The following is a 16773-nucleotide window of genomic DNA, read 5'->3' as shown; positions in this document are numbered from 1 at the left end:
TCGCATGCAGCAGCATGGTCAACTCTTTTGCAACTAATGTGCATACATGTTTTTAATACCAAGTATTTGTTATCCATTCACTTATCAGTTACAACCACACAATGCTTTCCTTGGTATTTTGCTGATTTCATTGCAAATATATTTAGAAATGTTCATGTTGTTGTACGTGCCAAACAACTGGTAACATTTTCCAATTTATTCATGCCCTTTGGATCGCTTTCTCACTTCTGTGGACTGGCTTTATGTGATGTAAGCTGTTTGTACGTGTGAGGAATGTCTAAGTTTAACATGGTGAAGTTGAATTAAAAAAGGCTAGATAATTATTTTATATGGGCAGAATCTTGGCATTCTTGTATAGAATGTGGTAATGTTCTCAAACCTGTTTACCTAGAAATCTTACAAGAGTAAGTGCTGCATCTGAAAGCCACAGACTCTAATGTTTGTCTTTTAGCTATTATTTCAGGATAGTATCTTTTTTTATTTTCTGTAAACTGAAGTAAAATCTTTTTTTTATCAAAGCAAGTCTTGATAAAGATTAGTAATTCAGTATTTTTGTATTTATTATTTCAAATTCTAGATTGGTTAGTAGCAGCTGTTGGCTAAAAAATACTGCAAAATATAACTGAGTTATAGAGGCATTTATTTTTACAAGTGAAAATGAAGCGTTCTCTCCTTTGACAAAGACTTGAAGTAACTGACACTAATTGCCTGAGAGCATGGTTGCTTTAGCTCATATTGTAATGTAAAATATGAAGCTTTTCTGGGGGAGCAGAGAGAGATTCTTTGCTTTTTGATTTCCCGATATAAAGTATTTTAAAACCATAACTTTTTTTTAGTGATATCTCCCTCTTTATGAGATATTTCCATAGCTTCAGTATAAGTTGTTACCAAGACAGGAGAGATCAGACTGGTAGAGAGGAAGGCTGTCCCTTTTATCAATATTTTGTTTGACTGGGTTTTCTGAAGCAGCTCATAGAACTTTTCTCAGACACGTTCAGCACTCTGTCTTTAGCAGGAAACGTGTTTTCTTGGTGTTTCTCTAATTGTTTTTTTTCTTCTCCTTTCTGTACTCTGCAGTGTAAATGCCCAGCAGACAGCACTGACAACTCTGGGAAAACAGCTTTACATTATGCAGGTAACTTCTTTATTGAAAACTTGTGCTATGTATTTTGTTTTGTTTGCTATACCTAGCTTCTCAGGCTCTTGGAGCTTTCTAGGTTCTAATTGCATAAATCTGGTATGGCAAGCTATGTTAAAGTTGGATTTATTTCTAGTCTTTCTCTTTCTTGCTTTCTTTTTTTTCTTTTTTTTCTTTGCTATCTTTCATCAACTAATCTTGAATTTTATTTCCAGCTTGGTGTCTCCGATTTGCTGCAACATATCTGCTTTTTTACTGTGACAGTGAAAGCTTTTTCACCTTTTTAAATTTAAGATATCCTTGAATAACTGAAGAGTAGCTGTGATGCATGTCTATCCTGATGACTCACAATTTTCAGATATTGTCTAGATAAGTACCATGCATAGTGAGTTTCAAGATAATGTACAGTTAAGTTTGCTCTTGCACATGCAGAGCAGTCGGTGTACTTAAGATTAAATCGATTTCTGATTTTAGGGCATAAAGATTCATAGTTCGAAACAACAGGAAAGGATATAATGAGTTTTATTTCTGTGTACAGCTTGCTGTTAATCATCTTAGTCTTTCTCTCCTTTCTTAAAAACAGAGAAATACGTTTGAATTTGTTTTCCTCATACCCTGCTATAATGCTGCAGTATTGCAAGTTGGAAGTATGGAACACAGATTTCAAAAATGGGGTTTAATGGACTTTCATGTGTGTGTTTCTCTCTCTCTCTCTCTCTCTCTCTCTCTCTCTCTCTTTTAGCTGCATGTGGTTGTCTTCAGGTAGTTCAACTTCTGTGTGAACACAAATGTCCAGTTAACGTCAAAGACTTGGTACGTACATCTTATCCCATTGCAATTCAAAGCAGTTTTTGCCACCCTCACTCTAGTCAGTCTCAGGTGCAGCCCTTCAGAGCAGTACTCCTCTTGTATTTTTATCTTGGATTTCTCTGCCAGAGAGTTTCCTTTTGTGGCTTGCCAAAGCAGAGGTGGAGAAGCACATCACCCTCTAATACAGTAAAGGCAGGATTTTCTGCTCATTAAATTGAGGGATTGGTTCAAGTAGTTAGAATACATTCTGATATATTCAAAGCCTATCATACATTCAGATAAAAGTCTTCCCATTGACTGCACTGTCTTCAGAGAAGGCCCTTTATGTGGCCAAGTTCTGTGAAACACTGATAAAGCTCAGCCAGAATATGATAGACCTAAGGGAAAAAATAAACTTGGTGTAGCCTAAAGGGTCAGAATCATTACACTGAGCATTATGAAGTGTCTCCAAACAACCAGGTCTATCTTTGGGAATTATGCAATTGCCTGGTATAAAATTCTCTGATGGTAAAGGGAGGGGACCTGACAGAATTCAGACAAAATACTGGTCATAAAAACACTCAACTTGTTTTGAATTTCTTTTGGGGTTTTTTTGACACTGATCTATCTCCTTCCTATCTGGCATTTCTGGTAAAGAATCTGTCACAAAGCTGAGACCTGAAATTTCTAGCAGAAATATTTTAAAGAGAGAAAAGGTTTGTTCAGCCTTAAGAAGAGAGGTTATGGGAGTATCTTATAGCTGTCCTCACATACGTCATGGGAGGTTAAAGGGAAGATGGAGCAAGACCCTTTTTAGAAGTGCACAAAGAAAGGATGACAAGCAACAGTCACAAGTTGGGCAGTGGACCAAACTGGGAAATTCCAGTTTGGTTGTAGGGCAGAAAATTTCTCGACATGAAGATGGTCAAACATTGGAACTGGGACCCCGAGAGGTCATAGTATCTTTGTCCTTGGAGATGCTTAAAAGTTGACTGAACAAGGCCCTGAGCAATATAAACTAACTTGAAGTTTGCCTTGCTTTGGGTTGAGGGCAGAGGGGGACACACCCCAGATGACCTCTAAAAGTATTTTTCAACTGACGTTAATCTGTTATTCTGTGAAATGTTGTATTTTTGCCTTGTGCCTAGTTAAAATTCTCAGTTTTGTTGTGAAGCTATTCAAAGGTATTGCACAGTTTCCAAATCATCATGTTATAGCATTAAGCAAATATCAAAAGGATTGCAGAGAGCAAAAGGCTTTCCTATTCCTAATGCTTTGCTGTGTGATACCATCCTCAGCATTCAAGCAAGGAGTTAAAGTAAGCCCAACTACATTTATGCTGCACAAGGAAAATATAGTGCCTTGCTTGTGCTGTGTAGAGGGGAAGTTCACAGCTGAACTTTAGATCTTGGAGTAATATTTGTAAGTTGATGGATTATAGTTCATAGCTGCCTTAAATGTATTCCTAGGATGGGAACATACCTCTGCTGCTTGCAGTACAAAATGGTCACACGGAAGTCTGCAAATACCTTGTGGATCACGGAGCAGATGTCAACACTAGGGACAAAAACGGAAGGTACAGCAAACTAACATCAGCATGTTAATTCTTTCCCAAGGCTGACTCTCAAATGAAGCTTTCTTCCTGAATCCTTCCCAAAATCATTGTTGTTATGTGAATTAATGCCTCCTGTATCAGAGAGCATATCCTGATTGTTGAGAAGCCTTACAGAATTCTGGCTAAAGGGAAATGTGAAATGGAAACTAGGTAACTATAAAACTATAAAAACTTACTGCCTGTAAGAATGTCCTTGGGCTACCAGAGCAGTGTAAATGCCATTTGTAAATCCTTCCTTCAAGAATCTGGTTGATAGCATGTACTTCATCACTGTGTAAATGTCCCAGTTTTAAATGCTGCTCTGTTCTTGGCATGAGATGGTTTCTCCAACTTAAATCCTAAAACTGTGTTACTTGCGAGTGACATCCATGGGGGCTCTTTTCTCTACTGTAATGCTGCTGCAGGTAGAAGATAGCAGCAGGAGAAAGTACAGTGAAACTTTGATAGCAGAGATGCTGCCTTACCAGAGAGGTGCCATTTAGAGATTTGTTGCGTTAATAGATATCTAATGCATCAGAGTATTATGTTCAAACAGGAACATCCTATGGTGAAAAATGCACTTGTGTTGATAATGATTGTAGTGACTGAAGTCAACAGTCTTTGAAAATTCTGGATTTTTATAAACAGTTATTGAAACTGCAAAAATAAAGTAGGTTGCTGAGATGACTCGGCACTTGCACCTGATTGCAATCTTGATTATTATATGATATAATGTCCATATTGTTCTTTGGCAACACCTAGGATGATAAGATTGAGCCTTAATTTGGTTTATATCAGTCCAAAGTTTATTAGAGCAGTCTTTCTTTTAAGCTTTCTAAAGAAAACCCCTTTACCCCCTTGGTTGTTTTGAACTGCCTCATCAGTGCTTTGAACTTGAAGTGCTGACCACTCCAAGACTTCTGCCTTCCTCTTGGTAATTAGTGTTTAATCAACAGCATTAAGATTTTGTTACTTGATTGGATGAAAGTGTTTCTGTCATAGATATGACAGTACTTGGATTTTTTTTTTTTTTTTAGTGCTGTGTGTAGAAGCAAAGAAAATGATACAACATGGAATATACCATTTTCCTTTTCCGCTGTCCCTCTTTCTGCTAAGGAGATTTGTCTTTTATCTCCTGTTCACGCAATTTTTCATGTTTTTAGTTAGAAAGAAGAAGCTTTAACTGGGGGATGTTTGAAAATGGCATGTCCAACTTCCTGCCTTGTCCAAACAATGCTAGTTATTTTGGTCATTTAAAACCATGCCTGTGACTGTGGCCATGTTACCCAAGTGGTAACTTATGGTAGTGCACCATAAGTGGTAACATGCATTATGGACATTGTATTTTAGCACAGCAGTGCAACAGCCATCACTTCCACAGGCCACACTTAGTGAGTGTGTTTAATTTATCAGTGAAATGATTGTCATAACATGTAGCAAACATTATCACGGTAGTGGCCTTTCCATTTTATAACTGCACTGAGGAATGTGTTTGCCAGTGAAGTTGGCCAGCCTGTTAGGCATGTTTTCAGGCTGAGATGAGACTGTCATGCCCAGGCAGCAAAGGGTTGCTAGAGTATGCTTGAAAGGTGGGTTTTTCTGTCTGTCTGTTTGTTTGTTTGTAATTATTCTGTGTGTCTCTGTACAGTCACTTGGAAAAACACAGATACTGTAGCATGCTCCTTCTGTGTGCTACCCTTTTTCTAGGATCTGACACTGACTAGCTGCCCTGTGTTGGGGCTCAGGAACACGTTTTTAGAAACGTTTGGAGGTGGGTGCAAAACATGATAGGTCTTTGTAGAAGGTCAAGCTGAGAAGTATAGGGAAAGGGAGGAGGGGCAGAGCAGGTGGTTGTAAGGAGAAAGGACAGTTACAGGTATGTGTCAATATACGTCTTGATAAAATCTTGGACTTTGTTGCTCAGTAACTGTCACACTTTTTCCTGAAAAAAGAGTTGCTGCTTAAAAAGTACAGTCTTGACATTTTTATGCTGTGTTTGTTTTGTCCAGAACTGCTTTGATGGTGGCTTGTGAAGCTGGTAGCCTTAACATTGTGGAAGCCTTGCTTAGGAAAGGTGCAGATGTGAGTTTGGTAGACGTCTTTGGACAGAATGCCCTGCATTACTCCAAGCTCTCCGAGAATACAGGGATCCAGCATCTCCTGTCATCAAAGATCTCTCAGGATGTGGGTATGTAAGAGATGCTGATCTGCAGTTTGTCACTTTGAATTGCCTAGCTGTATGTTCAGCAATAAGCAAATTTACTTCATAAAGCAGCCGGAAAATATTTCAAAAGCCATCTTCAAGATGGTCTGGCTGAACCTTCCCAAAATGGAAGATGGTGGTCTTTGCCATAAAAAGCTTACATGGTAATAACTAGCATGAGATGAAGAGCTGAGCAGGGCATAAAGAGGTAAGGAGAAAGAAAAGGTAAGCTGATGTAGTAGCGTGGTGAAGTCTTGCATGCAATTTGGAATAGATCCTCTGTTGTTATGTGAAGGAATAAATGGAACATTTTAGCTCCTCAGTAGGAGGTTTAGAGAAGGAAGTAATGCAGAGAGAGGGCTTCATGGTCAAGCTAAAAAGAGTTTCCAAAGCAGGAACCTAATGTGAAAGAATGGCGAGAGACTATAGTAGAAGCAGAAATGTCACAATCCTTTGAATTTTATCTCAATATGAAACAAAAAAAGAAACAGAGAAAGTAGGTAGTTCAAATGGGGTGTGAAAATTAATGTATGTTGTTCAGATTTCAGACAGGCATTCAAAAACCACACAAAGCATCTATGGTGTGGGAAGCGGAGCTGAGAGTTCGTTTAGGAATGGCAAATAACTTTCCTTGATAGCTGTTCTTAATGCCACTTCTTTTCTGCATTACAGATACGAAGTCACCGACTAAAGCAAAGCAGGTATTTGTTCTTTTGTTTAAAAATACTCAGGCTATGTAGGCTTACAACCTTTTGAGAAACTGGTACTTCACATGCCTACAAGCACTAGTGAATGCCACAGTGAGATGTGCTACCAATAACTGTATTTTGTAACATGAAAGATTTTTGTTGTTCATTTAAGAAACGAGTTTCGGAAACACCGCTTTTAAATTTAACTTCCCTCTGTAATAGTCAGCAGTGACAGCAGCCCCCACTGTGAGAAAAGGGAGGATAAATCGTGTGTGTGTGTGCATGTGCACATGCATGCAGGGAAGATATGCCCCATTTCTCATGCGTAACTGCGGGAGCTTGGCTCTAGGACTCGCTGTCACTTCAGAGTATAGAGAAGATGATCAAGAAAAGGTCTCTGTGTTTCCAAAAGGGATAACTGAACTTTATCCTTGGTTACATCTTCCTGGAGACCCACATTTGTGAGAATCTCTGCAGGCTTAGGCAGTTAAATAGATAAATACATTTCTTACATGTCTTATTTAGTGTCAGATATCTTGGAGCACAGGTATCTTGTAGTCCTACTGGTGGCCGGAAAGTGGATGAGGGTACAATGCATTGAGTCATTTCTTCTCTGAGTTGAGAGGTGGGTTTTTCAGGGAGACCAAGCAGGAATTGAGGGAGAGGAAGGATAGTACTGTTAAGAACTGCATAACTGGGCTATGAATGAACGGAAGAATTTAAGATCACTAGTGCTAAACCTATTGTCAGTTTGTGCTTTTTCACTAAATCTTGTTTGTTTTCACTGAAGCATGTATTCCAAGGGGCAGAGTCTTATTGTCAGGCATGTTTAATATCTCTGTTTTAATCAAGATGTAGTCTTTACATAGAAAAATAAAAGATGAGACACTGCATGAGCTGCTAAAGTTGATATTAATGTGGAATTTTATATTATTTTTTTTATATGTATATAAAACAACTTGCTCGGACTTTACTAACCAAACTAACAAACCTACCTTCTCTGGCTGGTGAAACTTTCAGCATGATCAAGGCTCTAAATTAAGTTCAGAAAGAAGTGGAACTCCAAAAAAACGCAAAGCCCCACCTCCTCCTATCAGTCCTGTTCAGGTAAAGAAAAGACCAATTTTGAGATGCTTTTAGGGGATGAGAAGTATTTTGAGCATTATGTGAATGAAGTAGCCTGGATTTGCTCTATCATTATTATCTTCTACACCTGTCATATCGTGAGTGCTTTCTCTGGCATGGGATGACACCATAAAGACACACGTTGGTTAAAATGAAAATTACTTGAAATATGGCATCGTCTAAAATACAACTGTATAAATTACTATCTGGATGCTTCTTCCATTGAAAGTTGAAGGTCTCCTGGTTTTGCTGACTTCCATAAGTAAATATATATATTTTAAATATACATGTATACATACACATTATGTGCATATGTGTATAAATATATAAGAAAATAGATAAATAGCTATACTATAAAAATGGAGCTTAACAAATATGTTTAATGTTAAACAGAAATGTTACCCATATAACAGCTACACTGTTTATGTACTACTGACTCAGAAGAGCACTGAATAATTAGACCTGCTCTTTGATACTAACCCAGAGTTGTGACTTATTGTAGCGCAGGGAAAAGTACTCTTTAGTATATATGTGGGCACATGTCAGCGGTAGTTACAGGTACACACATGTATACATACATATACTTATTTACATAAAATCTCTTACAGCTTAGTGATTTGTCCTCTCCACGCTCCTCAACTTCAACTCCCATGACTGGAAAAGGACAGGCTTTCTTTGCTGACCAAGTATGCAAGGTATCGCAGTTGTTAGTAGTCTTGGGGAAGGAAAGTACAGTACCTTAATCTATTTTGCTGAATGCAGAGTCTCTTGTGAATTAATTAGCTGAATTTTGAGGATTAAAAAGGAATCAAAATCTATTTCAAAGTAATCCATGCTTGCTTTGTAAATTACATTTGTTTGGTAAGTATGTAGTAGAATTAGTCATAAACTAGTACTTAGCAATATGATTATGAAAGTAAGTATTAACGTTATGGGAGCTCATTATCTAATACCAGTGAAGTACATGGCATTGTGCAATACAAAAAGTAGAGACACTTTTGCCAGAAGACATTAAGAAAATGGTTGAGCATGTTCTGTCTGATCTTTGCCTCATGGTATTGAAGATTTCACCTTTTTAAATAATTACAATATATTGCACTTTCTTATCACAAGACGGCAGCTTTCCAAACTGTCTGTGGGAAAGTTACCCCAGTTTCACTGACATTTGATGAGAACTGCCCAGCTGAATTCCCTTAGCAGATTTTGAAGTATTGGCCACATGCTTCATCCAGCTCTATGCTTATCTGTTGTGAACTGTGCAACTTTACATCTGCTTTCTGTGAACGTGTTGTTTCCTGGTGTCTCAACAGGAAGAATTCAGCTCCTTGAATAGTAAAGACAGACTGAGTGACAGCACAACAGGTGAAGTAATCGATAACCTTAATCCTTATTTTTGAATTTGGTGGTACGAAACATTAAAGTCTGCTCAGCCCTTCCACTTACAATATGAGCCACAATAACTATAGGGAGTAACTTTTTGTAATTTCACCAGCACCAAAAACCTCCACCAAAACCTCCTGCTTGTCTGAGCAAGTTAACACATTTTTGGGGAAAACACATCTAGGAATAGTTCTCTTGTTCACTATGCTTAGTTGTCATGGAAACAAAAAGCTTAATTTGAAAAGGCAGAATATGTAGCAAGCTGTGGGATCAGTTCAGCTTTTGACAGTTTTTGAATTTTTCCCTCCCCCCCCCCCCAAGGTGCTGATAGTTTATTGGATGTAAGTTCTGACACTGACCAGCAAGATCTACTTATGTTGATGCAAGCAAAAATCGCTTCTCTGACATTACACAATAAGGAGCTACAGGACAAATTACAGGTGGTGTATTTTTGTGCTGTTCTAGTGATCTGTTAATCTGTTAGCAGAACAGAGAACTGCTTACTGTTTTAAAGAGATGTGCTGTGAAGATAATTTAAAGGGCTTGTGTTAGTAAAAAAAAAAAAACAAAAAAAACACAAAAAAAAACCAAAAAAAAACCATGGAAACACTCTGCCCCCAAGGATTAAATTAGTGTTTTGATCTTCTCACTTTTCCCATGAATTACGGAATATCCTTGTTTATTATGATAACCACATTCTTAAATATGTTGTTAATAGTTGTGTTAGCAGAATTTTAATTTGCATAGCTTTGATTATTAGTTTATGGAGATCAGCCCAGACTTTCAAAGGAGCTTGGCACTTAATGCCTTCTTTGACTGTAGATGACTAAATGGGGGCAGCTGGGTTCTGAGTTATTTTAAAAATTTATCCCATGGTGCTTTAATTGCCCATCTCTGTAGGATGTGGCAAGAGTTTCTTGCTTATTCTCTTGTAACAAATATGATCATACATTTGTTTTTATCACGCAATTGTTTTGGTTTCTTTTTACACAGGAAAGAACACCTAAAGAAGCAGATTCTACCATAGATTCTTTTCATTCAACCCAAACAGAGTTTGATCAAACAGCAGATAGACAAAGTGAATTCTCAGCTCAGGAACTGAAGTCTTCATTAAATGCCACCCAAATTCAAGAAAAGCCAGCAAGCCCCAGTGAAGTAAAAATAAAGCACCTCCAGGAAGATTTAAAGGATGTGCAGAGGAAATTGGAGAATTCTGAAGCCAAAAGAAAGCACTTAGAGGCTCAGGTCCAGTCTAGAGTCCCAGACACAGATCATTTAAATAGCACAGGCATTTCTGAAAACGGCTCTGATCTTAACCTAAAGCTCCAAGAAACTCAGAACAGATATGAAGAAGCCGTGAAAGAGGTTTTGAATGTACAAAGGCAAATGAAACTGGGTCTTGTTTCCTCTGAAAGTGAAGAAACCAGTTCTGACCTGAGTAGGTTGAAGGTTACGTGTGAAGAATTTGAAATGCTTAAGCAAGAGTTGAAGAGAGCATTGGAGGAAAATGAAAGACAAAAAGAGAAAGTGAGAGAGCTGCAAAAAAAGTTTGAAGAAAGAGAGCAGAATGTGCCAATGTCTGTGGAAGAATGTGAGGAAATAAAGAATACGTATTGTTCAGTTATTGACAACATTAACCAAGAGAAAGCATTGTTGATTGAGAGATACAAAGAAGGGCAAGAGGAAATTAAAAGGCTACAGGATAAGCTGACAAATCAGGCACAGTTGGAATCTAGCGCTGAAGCTGGAGAAAGGAAAGAGGCGATGAGCAGAATGATAGATGAGCTCAACAGCCAACTTAGTGAATTGTCTCAGTTGTACAAAGAAGCACAAACAGAGCTCGAAGATTATAGGAAGAGAAAAACTCTAGATGATATAGCTTTGGACTACATTCCTAGAGATGAGCATGAGAAACTGATGCAGATGACAAATTCTTTGAAATACAAAGCTGAGAATGAGTTATCAGAAATGAAATCCCAGTACACAAAAGTATTAGATGAAGCAGAAGAATTAAAGCAATTGATAGACACTCAGAAACAAAACTCTATGCCAATCACTGAACACCATCAGGTGATGAATGCACTCAGAAGTACTTTAAAGGAAATGGAGGAAGAAGTAAATGAGCTCAGAGGACTGCTTACCAACAAGGAGAGTGAAGTAAGAAACCTACAGAAGGAATTACTGGAAGAAAAAGCTGCAATTAATGAAGCAATGGTACCCAGATCTACTTATGAAAAACTCCAGTCTTCATTAGAAGGCGAAGTTAGTATTTTGTCATCCAAATTGAAGGATGTAATCAAAGAGAAGGAGAATGTGTCCTTAGATGTTATACAACTGAGAAATGAAGTTTTGCATTTGAAAGAAGAGAAAGAAGGTATGCATACTCTGCTTGAAGCAAAGGAGCGGGAGGTAACTGGGCTTCACCAAAAGTACCATCAAGCTCAAGAAGATATTCTTGAAATGAAAAGATGTTCTGAAAGTTCATCAAAACTAGACGAGGATAAAGATAAAAAGGTTAGTGTTTCACGACAGAGGAGGGGTCGTACGTAAGTTCAGACTTCAAAACGTTGGATGGTGCATGGTGCATGCACCTAATACACCATATTGGGTCAAGTGCCACAGAGTGGAGTAATTTTTGTTTGCCTCTCTAACAATTCAGATGCCACAGTCCTGTCTTTCAGTTCTTAAAACCAAAGAAGATTTTAATCAACATGTTTGATTTTACACTTGCTTTCCTCCCCTACGGAGATGTACATGATCTTTCAATTTACCTCTTTTAAAATCAGCTCAAGTTGGGTTCACAGTATTCAGGCAACTGAAGTCAAAGTAGGATTTGCAGCAGGAAGAGGTCCATAAGGAGGCATATAAAAATAAAGGATCAGAAAGGAGCAAAAATTCACCATTCTGAGTTTACTAAAGCACCTCAACACCAGCATGACTTGACCATTTTCCTCCTGTAACTACCAAGTCTGTCAATACAAATTTCTTTTACAAAGGCTGTGTATTCTGCTGGTTGTGGATAACTGACCTAGGTTTGGTATGTTTATCCTGTGTTCAGATGCAATGTCTGTAAAGTCAGTAAATGCAATCCTTGTTCATAAATACAGCTGGCTTTCAGAACACAGAGTACATTTTGAATGAGCAGGCTAGGAGCAGAGAGGCAAGTAGGTGGCAGGAACCTGTGCTGAAAGGGAGGGATCAAGGGGTCTTTGGGCTGGGAATTTCATTCATTAATGTGCGAGGTGCAGCTTACCTGCAGACATCCTTGTTCTTGTGAGAAGCCAGACCTGTAAGCTGCTGCTTGGTGGGAAGTGTCACGCTAGTCTGCTAGGTTGGGGGAAGGCACTGCAGAGCCAAAGCTGCTCTCATGCACTGTTGTGTGAACACTGGGTTGCAGCAGGGGAAAGAGGAGCACTGTAACCCTTTGCTTACATAATGTCCTTGCTTGGCCGTTGAATTTTCATTTTTTTTTCTTTTTGACTCTTAAAGATAAGTCATAAATCCTCCCCAGATGACACCTGCAAGAATACAGTATGCCTTGCAGCTTTTCATGAGAACCTGTTTTTCCCCTCTCTAGATCAATGAGATGTCCAAGGAAGTCAGCAAATTAAAAGAAGCATTGAACAGCCTTTCTCAGCTTTCCTACTCAACCAGTGCCCCCAAAAGACAAAGCCAGCAGCTGGAGGCATTACAGCAACAAGTGAAGCAGCTGCAAAACCAACTGACTGTAAGTGTGATAATTCATAAACCCACCATTATTTCCAGTTCTTCCAAGAGGTGCAGGGCTTTCCTGACTGTGCCCAGTTTAAACTTGAACAAAGTCAATGAGTACAAGAAAAGGAAGTTTTATCCAGAAATTCTGTAATGGTCTGAAATATTTTTAAGGAATCCACATGTTACTTCAGAATTGTTGTTAAGAAATAAAGTCTAACTAAAGAAAGCTACTGTCCCCTATATGTTCCCTCAGATCAATAGTGGAACCAAATTAATATACTTGTAGTGGAGTGTGGTGGCCAGACCTGCTGCTGAAACCCTGATCTGTGAAAGATACAGCCAGTGTACAGTGGATTTGTGTGTTTTTCTCAGAAATGTGTGGATTTAATCATTAGCTGAAGTTTTTTGTTTCTTAAGCAAAAATAATTTTGACTTCTTGGAAGAAGATAGTCACTGAAGGCACGAAATGTCAAGCAAGTCCATCTGTTTGGAGGGAGCACAGTTTATTTTCTGAATTTCTAAACTGCTTAGTGTTTTAAGATTATACTTGTTTGTACATAAAAGGCCCAGTCTTCTAAGCTGGGCTGAGCCATAATAGCTATTTTCAAGAGCTTGCCTGTCCAAAGAAGCATTTTTTAATCCACTGCAGAAAGTGAAAAGGAGGTACTTCCCACCAGAAGCCTTTGTTGAGAGCTCTTGAGTTACTCTGAAAGGAAAATTCCCAGCCCAACGTGCTAAATGGCTTTCGTGGTGTCTGCTTTCCTACCCTCCCCAGCAGACAAAGGAGTTAATGGGCATATAGGCCAGAAAAATTCCCTTGCAGTGGGGAGAAAGAAACAAATAGATAGACAGTTAAACACTGGGTGCTGTCGGTGTAAAGGCCATGGCTTTTTCTTATGCCAGTCCACAAAGCCTGTAAGGCCCTTCCATTTCCCACTGCTGAAGGACCAGCAAAGTAGTGTGAAATGCAAAGATACGCAACATGTTAGGAAAGTGGGTAGGATTTACAACAGGACTGTACAGTTCTTTCCTCTTGTTAGGCTAGCTTTCCAAACAGCTTCGCGTTTATGTGGAGAGATGGCTTTCAGGAGATGTGGCAGTCTGTGATCATAAGAAAGGGGGTTGCCTTTCCTTGTTTGAATGTGTAGTAACTAGTCAAAGATCTTATGAATTAAAACCTTTTTTAGCACCTCCTCTTCACTAGGTTTCTGATATGGTGTAGAGTATGTGTTCATTCCACGTCTTTGCAGCTCAGCGCTTCCTCTAGCCCGTGTCAGCTCAGTGTCTGGTTCACTGAGATGGGTAGAATTACAGCATTTCTGTGGACTGTGCTTTCCAGCAAACTATGTTTAGAATGGCCAGCAACACAGTACTGTCTCTGAGCTGGTTTTCCATATATTCATAAGAGACTATTTTATCCCTTGTAATTTCCCTGGGCTCCCTAAATCTGGTTGTGGTGTTTTGAAGTGAACAGGTCTGATTGCTTCATGACTTTCTGCTTAACTATTTTCTAGGAAACAAAGAAGCAACATCAGGAAATTGTCTCAGTTTACCGGATGCATCTTCTCTATGCTGTGCAGGTATGACTGTGTGTTATCAGATAGGCAGTATTGGTATTTTAATGAAATACGCAGCTTCTGCAGATATTAAGAACTTCCCTTGTTAGTCTGACTATTTAAGCACAAATTTAATGCAGCTTTCTCTTAGGGAACTGATATACTTAATATACCTTGAAAATAGTTTGTAAATCTTCTTAAGGAGCAGAGAGATGCTTGAATTTAATTCTTTCCTTTTTTCTCTCCTTGTTTAGGGTCAAATGGATGAAGATGTCCAGAAAGTGCTTAAACAAATTTTATCAATGTGCAAAAGCCAGTCACAGAAGAAGTAAACAAAAAACAAACACAGCTCCCCATTTTTGTTAATCCTGATATGGGTGTTTATCTAGATTTGCCTTAACATAAGATTTAAAATTGGCAATTTGCTGCTTTTTTTTTTTTGTTGTGCTGTTTGTGAGGTAGATTTATTTATCTATCTCTACCACTTTGCATGTGCATTCGCATGTGCAGTAACAAACACATGCCCACTTTTCATATCCAAAATGCAAGTATGTTCTTCAAACTTGTTACTTAGGTCACTCCATGTCACATTGATCCTGAAAATACTTTGTAGCTTTCTCCAATAGAGGAAGGCTAATCTGGATGCAAGCACTCATGTCACCTGGGTAAAGGTAAAATTCTCCATAAGGTCTTCTGTACTATTTATAAGCTGCATCTTGTTACTGGGGAGTTTAATTGCTTGGTGTTATGGGACTCAGATTCCTGACATTTTGCTATATTCAGTCTTTGGCAGAGCAGAGTTTGGGCAGCCTTGCAGCAATGAGTAGAAGTAGATATTTATGGTGAGCCAGAACGTCAAACAGCTACACTTTTTATTATTTAAGATTAATACACCATAAGGTAGCTGTCTCAATCCATCCAATGCACTGAGTACACAGAAATCATACCATGCTTCATAGCTTCCTTGAACTGCCTGGTAGTAGAATTAAACTATTTCAAAATGTAAAATCATTAGTTTATTGAAGTTCTGTACAAAGCAGTACAGAAAGGTCTGTATAAACCACCCTTTATGATAGGTTTAGCTATCTATGCAAGTGTTGGCCATGAAGCTCAGGAACAAAAACAGAACATATACTTCAGACAAGGGATTCTAGTGAACACAGGATGTTTACAGTGAACGTCAATGCCTCGAACTTCCTAACCTCACTTTTATAAAGATCTTCTCTTCAGTATATTTTTATTGGCCCTCTAATGAATTTTTTTGTAACTGAACCATTTTTTCTACATAATGTTTGCATTAAGCTTATTAACAAATATTTTTAGGTAACTGTGTTTTAGAGAGTTTCTTTTTATACCCCCAAGTATTTGGTAATAGTGAAGCATAGTGAAGAGTTTTCAGCTTGAAAAATTCTGTATAGAATAATAGACCTGTCCGTCAACATGGCCCAGAGCGGTGAAGTATAAAATACAACTCAGCCTGCTGTTTCAACAAACGTAGAAATGATTGGTGGAGAACAGCAAAAGGCATCAACAATTTCTGCATGTTGCTTCTAGAGGCCATGGGCATCAGTAAAGCCTTTGTCAGCATTTTTAAATTTAGAAGTCAAATAGAAATGCCTGATAAGGTATAGTATAAAACTATGGAAGAATATTTCTAAGTACACTCTTCACTTGAGGGTACAACCATTCTAACTAGCTTGCAGCTTCACTGTGGTATTTGTTTCACTCCTGTTAGCAGATATGTCTCTAATAGAGAAATCTCCAGGGCTATATAATCTGTGAAGTTTATATAGAGTCATAATATGACAAGAGTCAGCAGTGCCTCAGGCTGACTGGACTCATAGTGCACTTATATCAGATAATTCCTAACCCTGGCAAAACTGAAATGGATTTAAAAAACACAAACAAGAAATACATCTTTGCATCAGTTAGACCTTGGTGTTACTTTTCCTGGGTGGTTTAACTAATGCCTGCTAATTTTGAACAGTATTTTATAGTTAGATGGTTTTGAAAATGCTCCAAAGAAATGTGAAAAGAATTTTGCTGCAGCACTTAAAACAACAAAATTTTAAGCATGCTAATGCTGCAAAGTATAAAACTTGATGAACCATTTTGTAGGTTGCTTGATGGATTTAGTCTTCTACTTTGTTTTGGTTTGTATATTTATTACAATTATATTTGTGGAATATTGAAAATTATACACTACAGCATAGCAAGTTTCTTTATATGTAATTTACAAGAAGTTTCCTTATGCAGCAAATAAACTATTTCCAGGTTTTTTCATCTTTGTTCTTTTTGTACATTCAGTTTATGTTTGTATTAAGGAAAACCTTGTTACGTTCTTTTAACGTGGCTCAAATATGTTCTGTATCCTATGTTTAGATAACTGTGTCAAATGTAGGAGGTCTTTCCCCCCAAAACTGGAATTTGGTTTTTAACTTTCTTGATCTGATGGCTAGAATAGAACCACTCCAAGTCCTGTGTAACCAGTTTTGCAAATTATGCCTTCTGTCTAATAAGTTCAGAGCCATTTCTCAAGTGGACATTCTGCTAGAAATAATAGGATTTTTCTGTTCAGCGGTGGA

General features: G+C 38.1%; 1 protein-coding gene across 4 annotated transcripts in view; it reads left to right on the top strand.

The window, feature by feature from the left end:
- Positions 1-16471, top strand: part of LOC112982178 (ankycorbin) — an 86037-nt gene extending 69566 nt beyond the window's left edge. For 3 of the 4 annotated variants that reach the window (XM_026098371.2, XM_064502573.1, XM_064502574.1), the window contains 13 exons: positions 1078-1135; positions 1881-1951; positions 3397-3503; positions 5531-5709; positions 6397-6425; positions 7434-7520; positions 8147-8233; positions 8849-8900; positions 9240-9358; positions 9912-11432; positions 12496-12645; positions 14147-14212; positions 14443-16471. In XM_026098371.2, the coding sequence (XP_025954156.2) occupies positions 1078-1135; positions 1881-1951; positions 3397-3503; positions 5531-5709; positions 6397-6425; positions 7434-7520; positions 8147-8233; positions 8849-8900; positions 9240-9358; positions 9912-11432; positions 12496-12645; positions 14147-14212; positions 14443-14520 (2604 nt within the window). In that variant the 3' untranslated portion in view covers positions 14521-16471. The remainder of the gene's footprint in view (positions 1-1077; positions 1136-1880; positions 1952-3396; positions 3504-5530; positions 5710-6396; positions 6426-7433; positions 7521-8146; positions 8234-8848; positions 8901-9239; positions 9359-9911; positions 11433-12495; positions 12646-14146; positions 14213-14442) is intronic. The other variant, XM_026098373.2, reaches the window with a different exon arrangement.
- The last annotated feature ends 302 nt before the right edge of the window (positions 16472-16773 follow it).

This window comes from Dromaius novaehollandiae, chromosome Z (genome assembly GCF_036370855.1).
Source record: "Dromaius novaehollandiae isolate bDroNov1 chromosome Z, bDroNov1.hap1, whole genome shotgun sequence".
NCBI lineage: Eukaryota > Metazoa > Chordata > Aves > Casuariiformes > Dromaiidae > Dromaius > Dromaius novaehollandiae.
The sequence above is the reverse complement of the archived record's forward strand: the minus strand, read 5'-3'. Positions and strand labels throughout refer to the sequence as shown.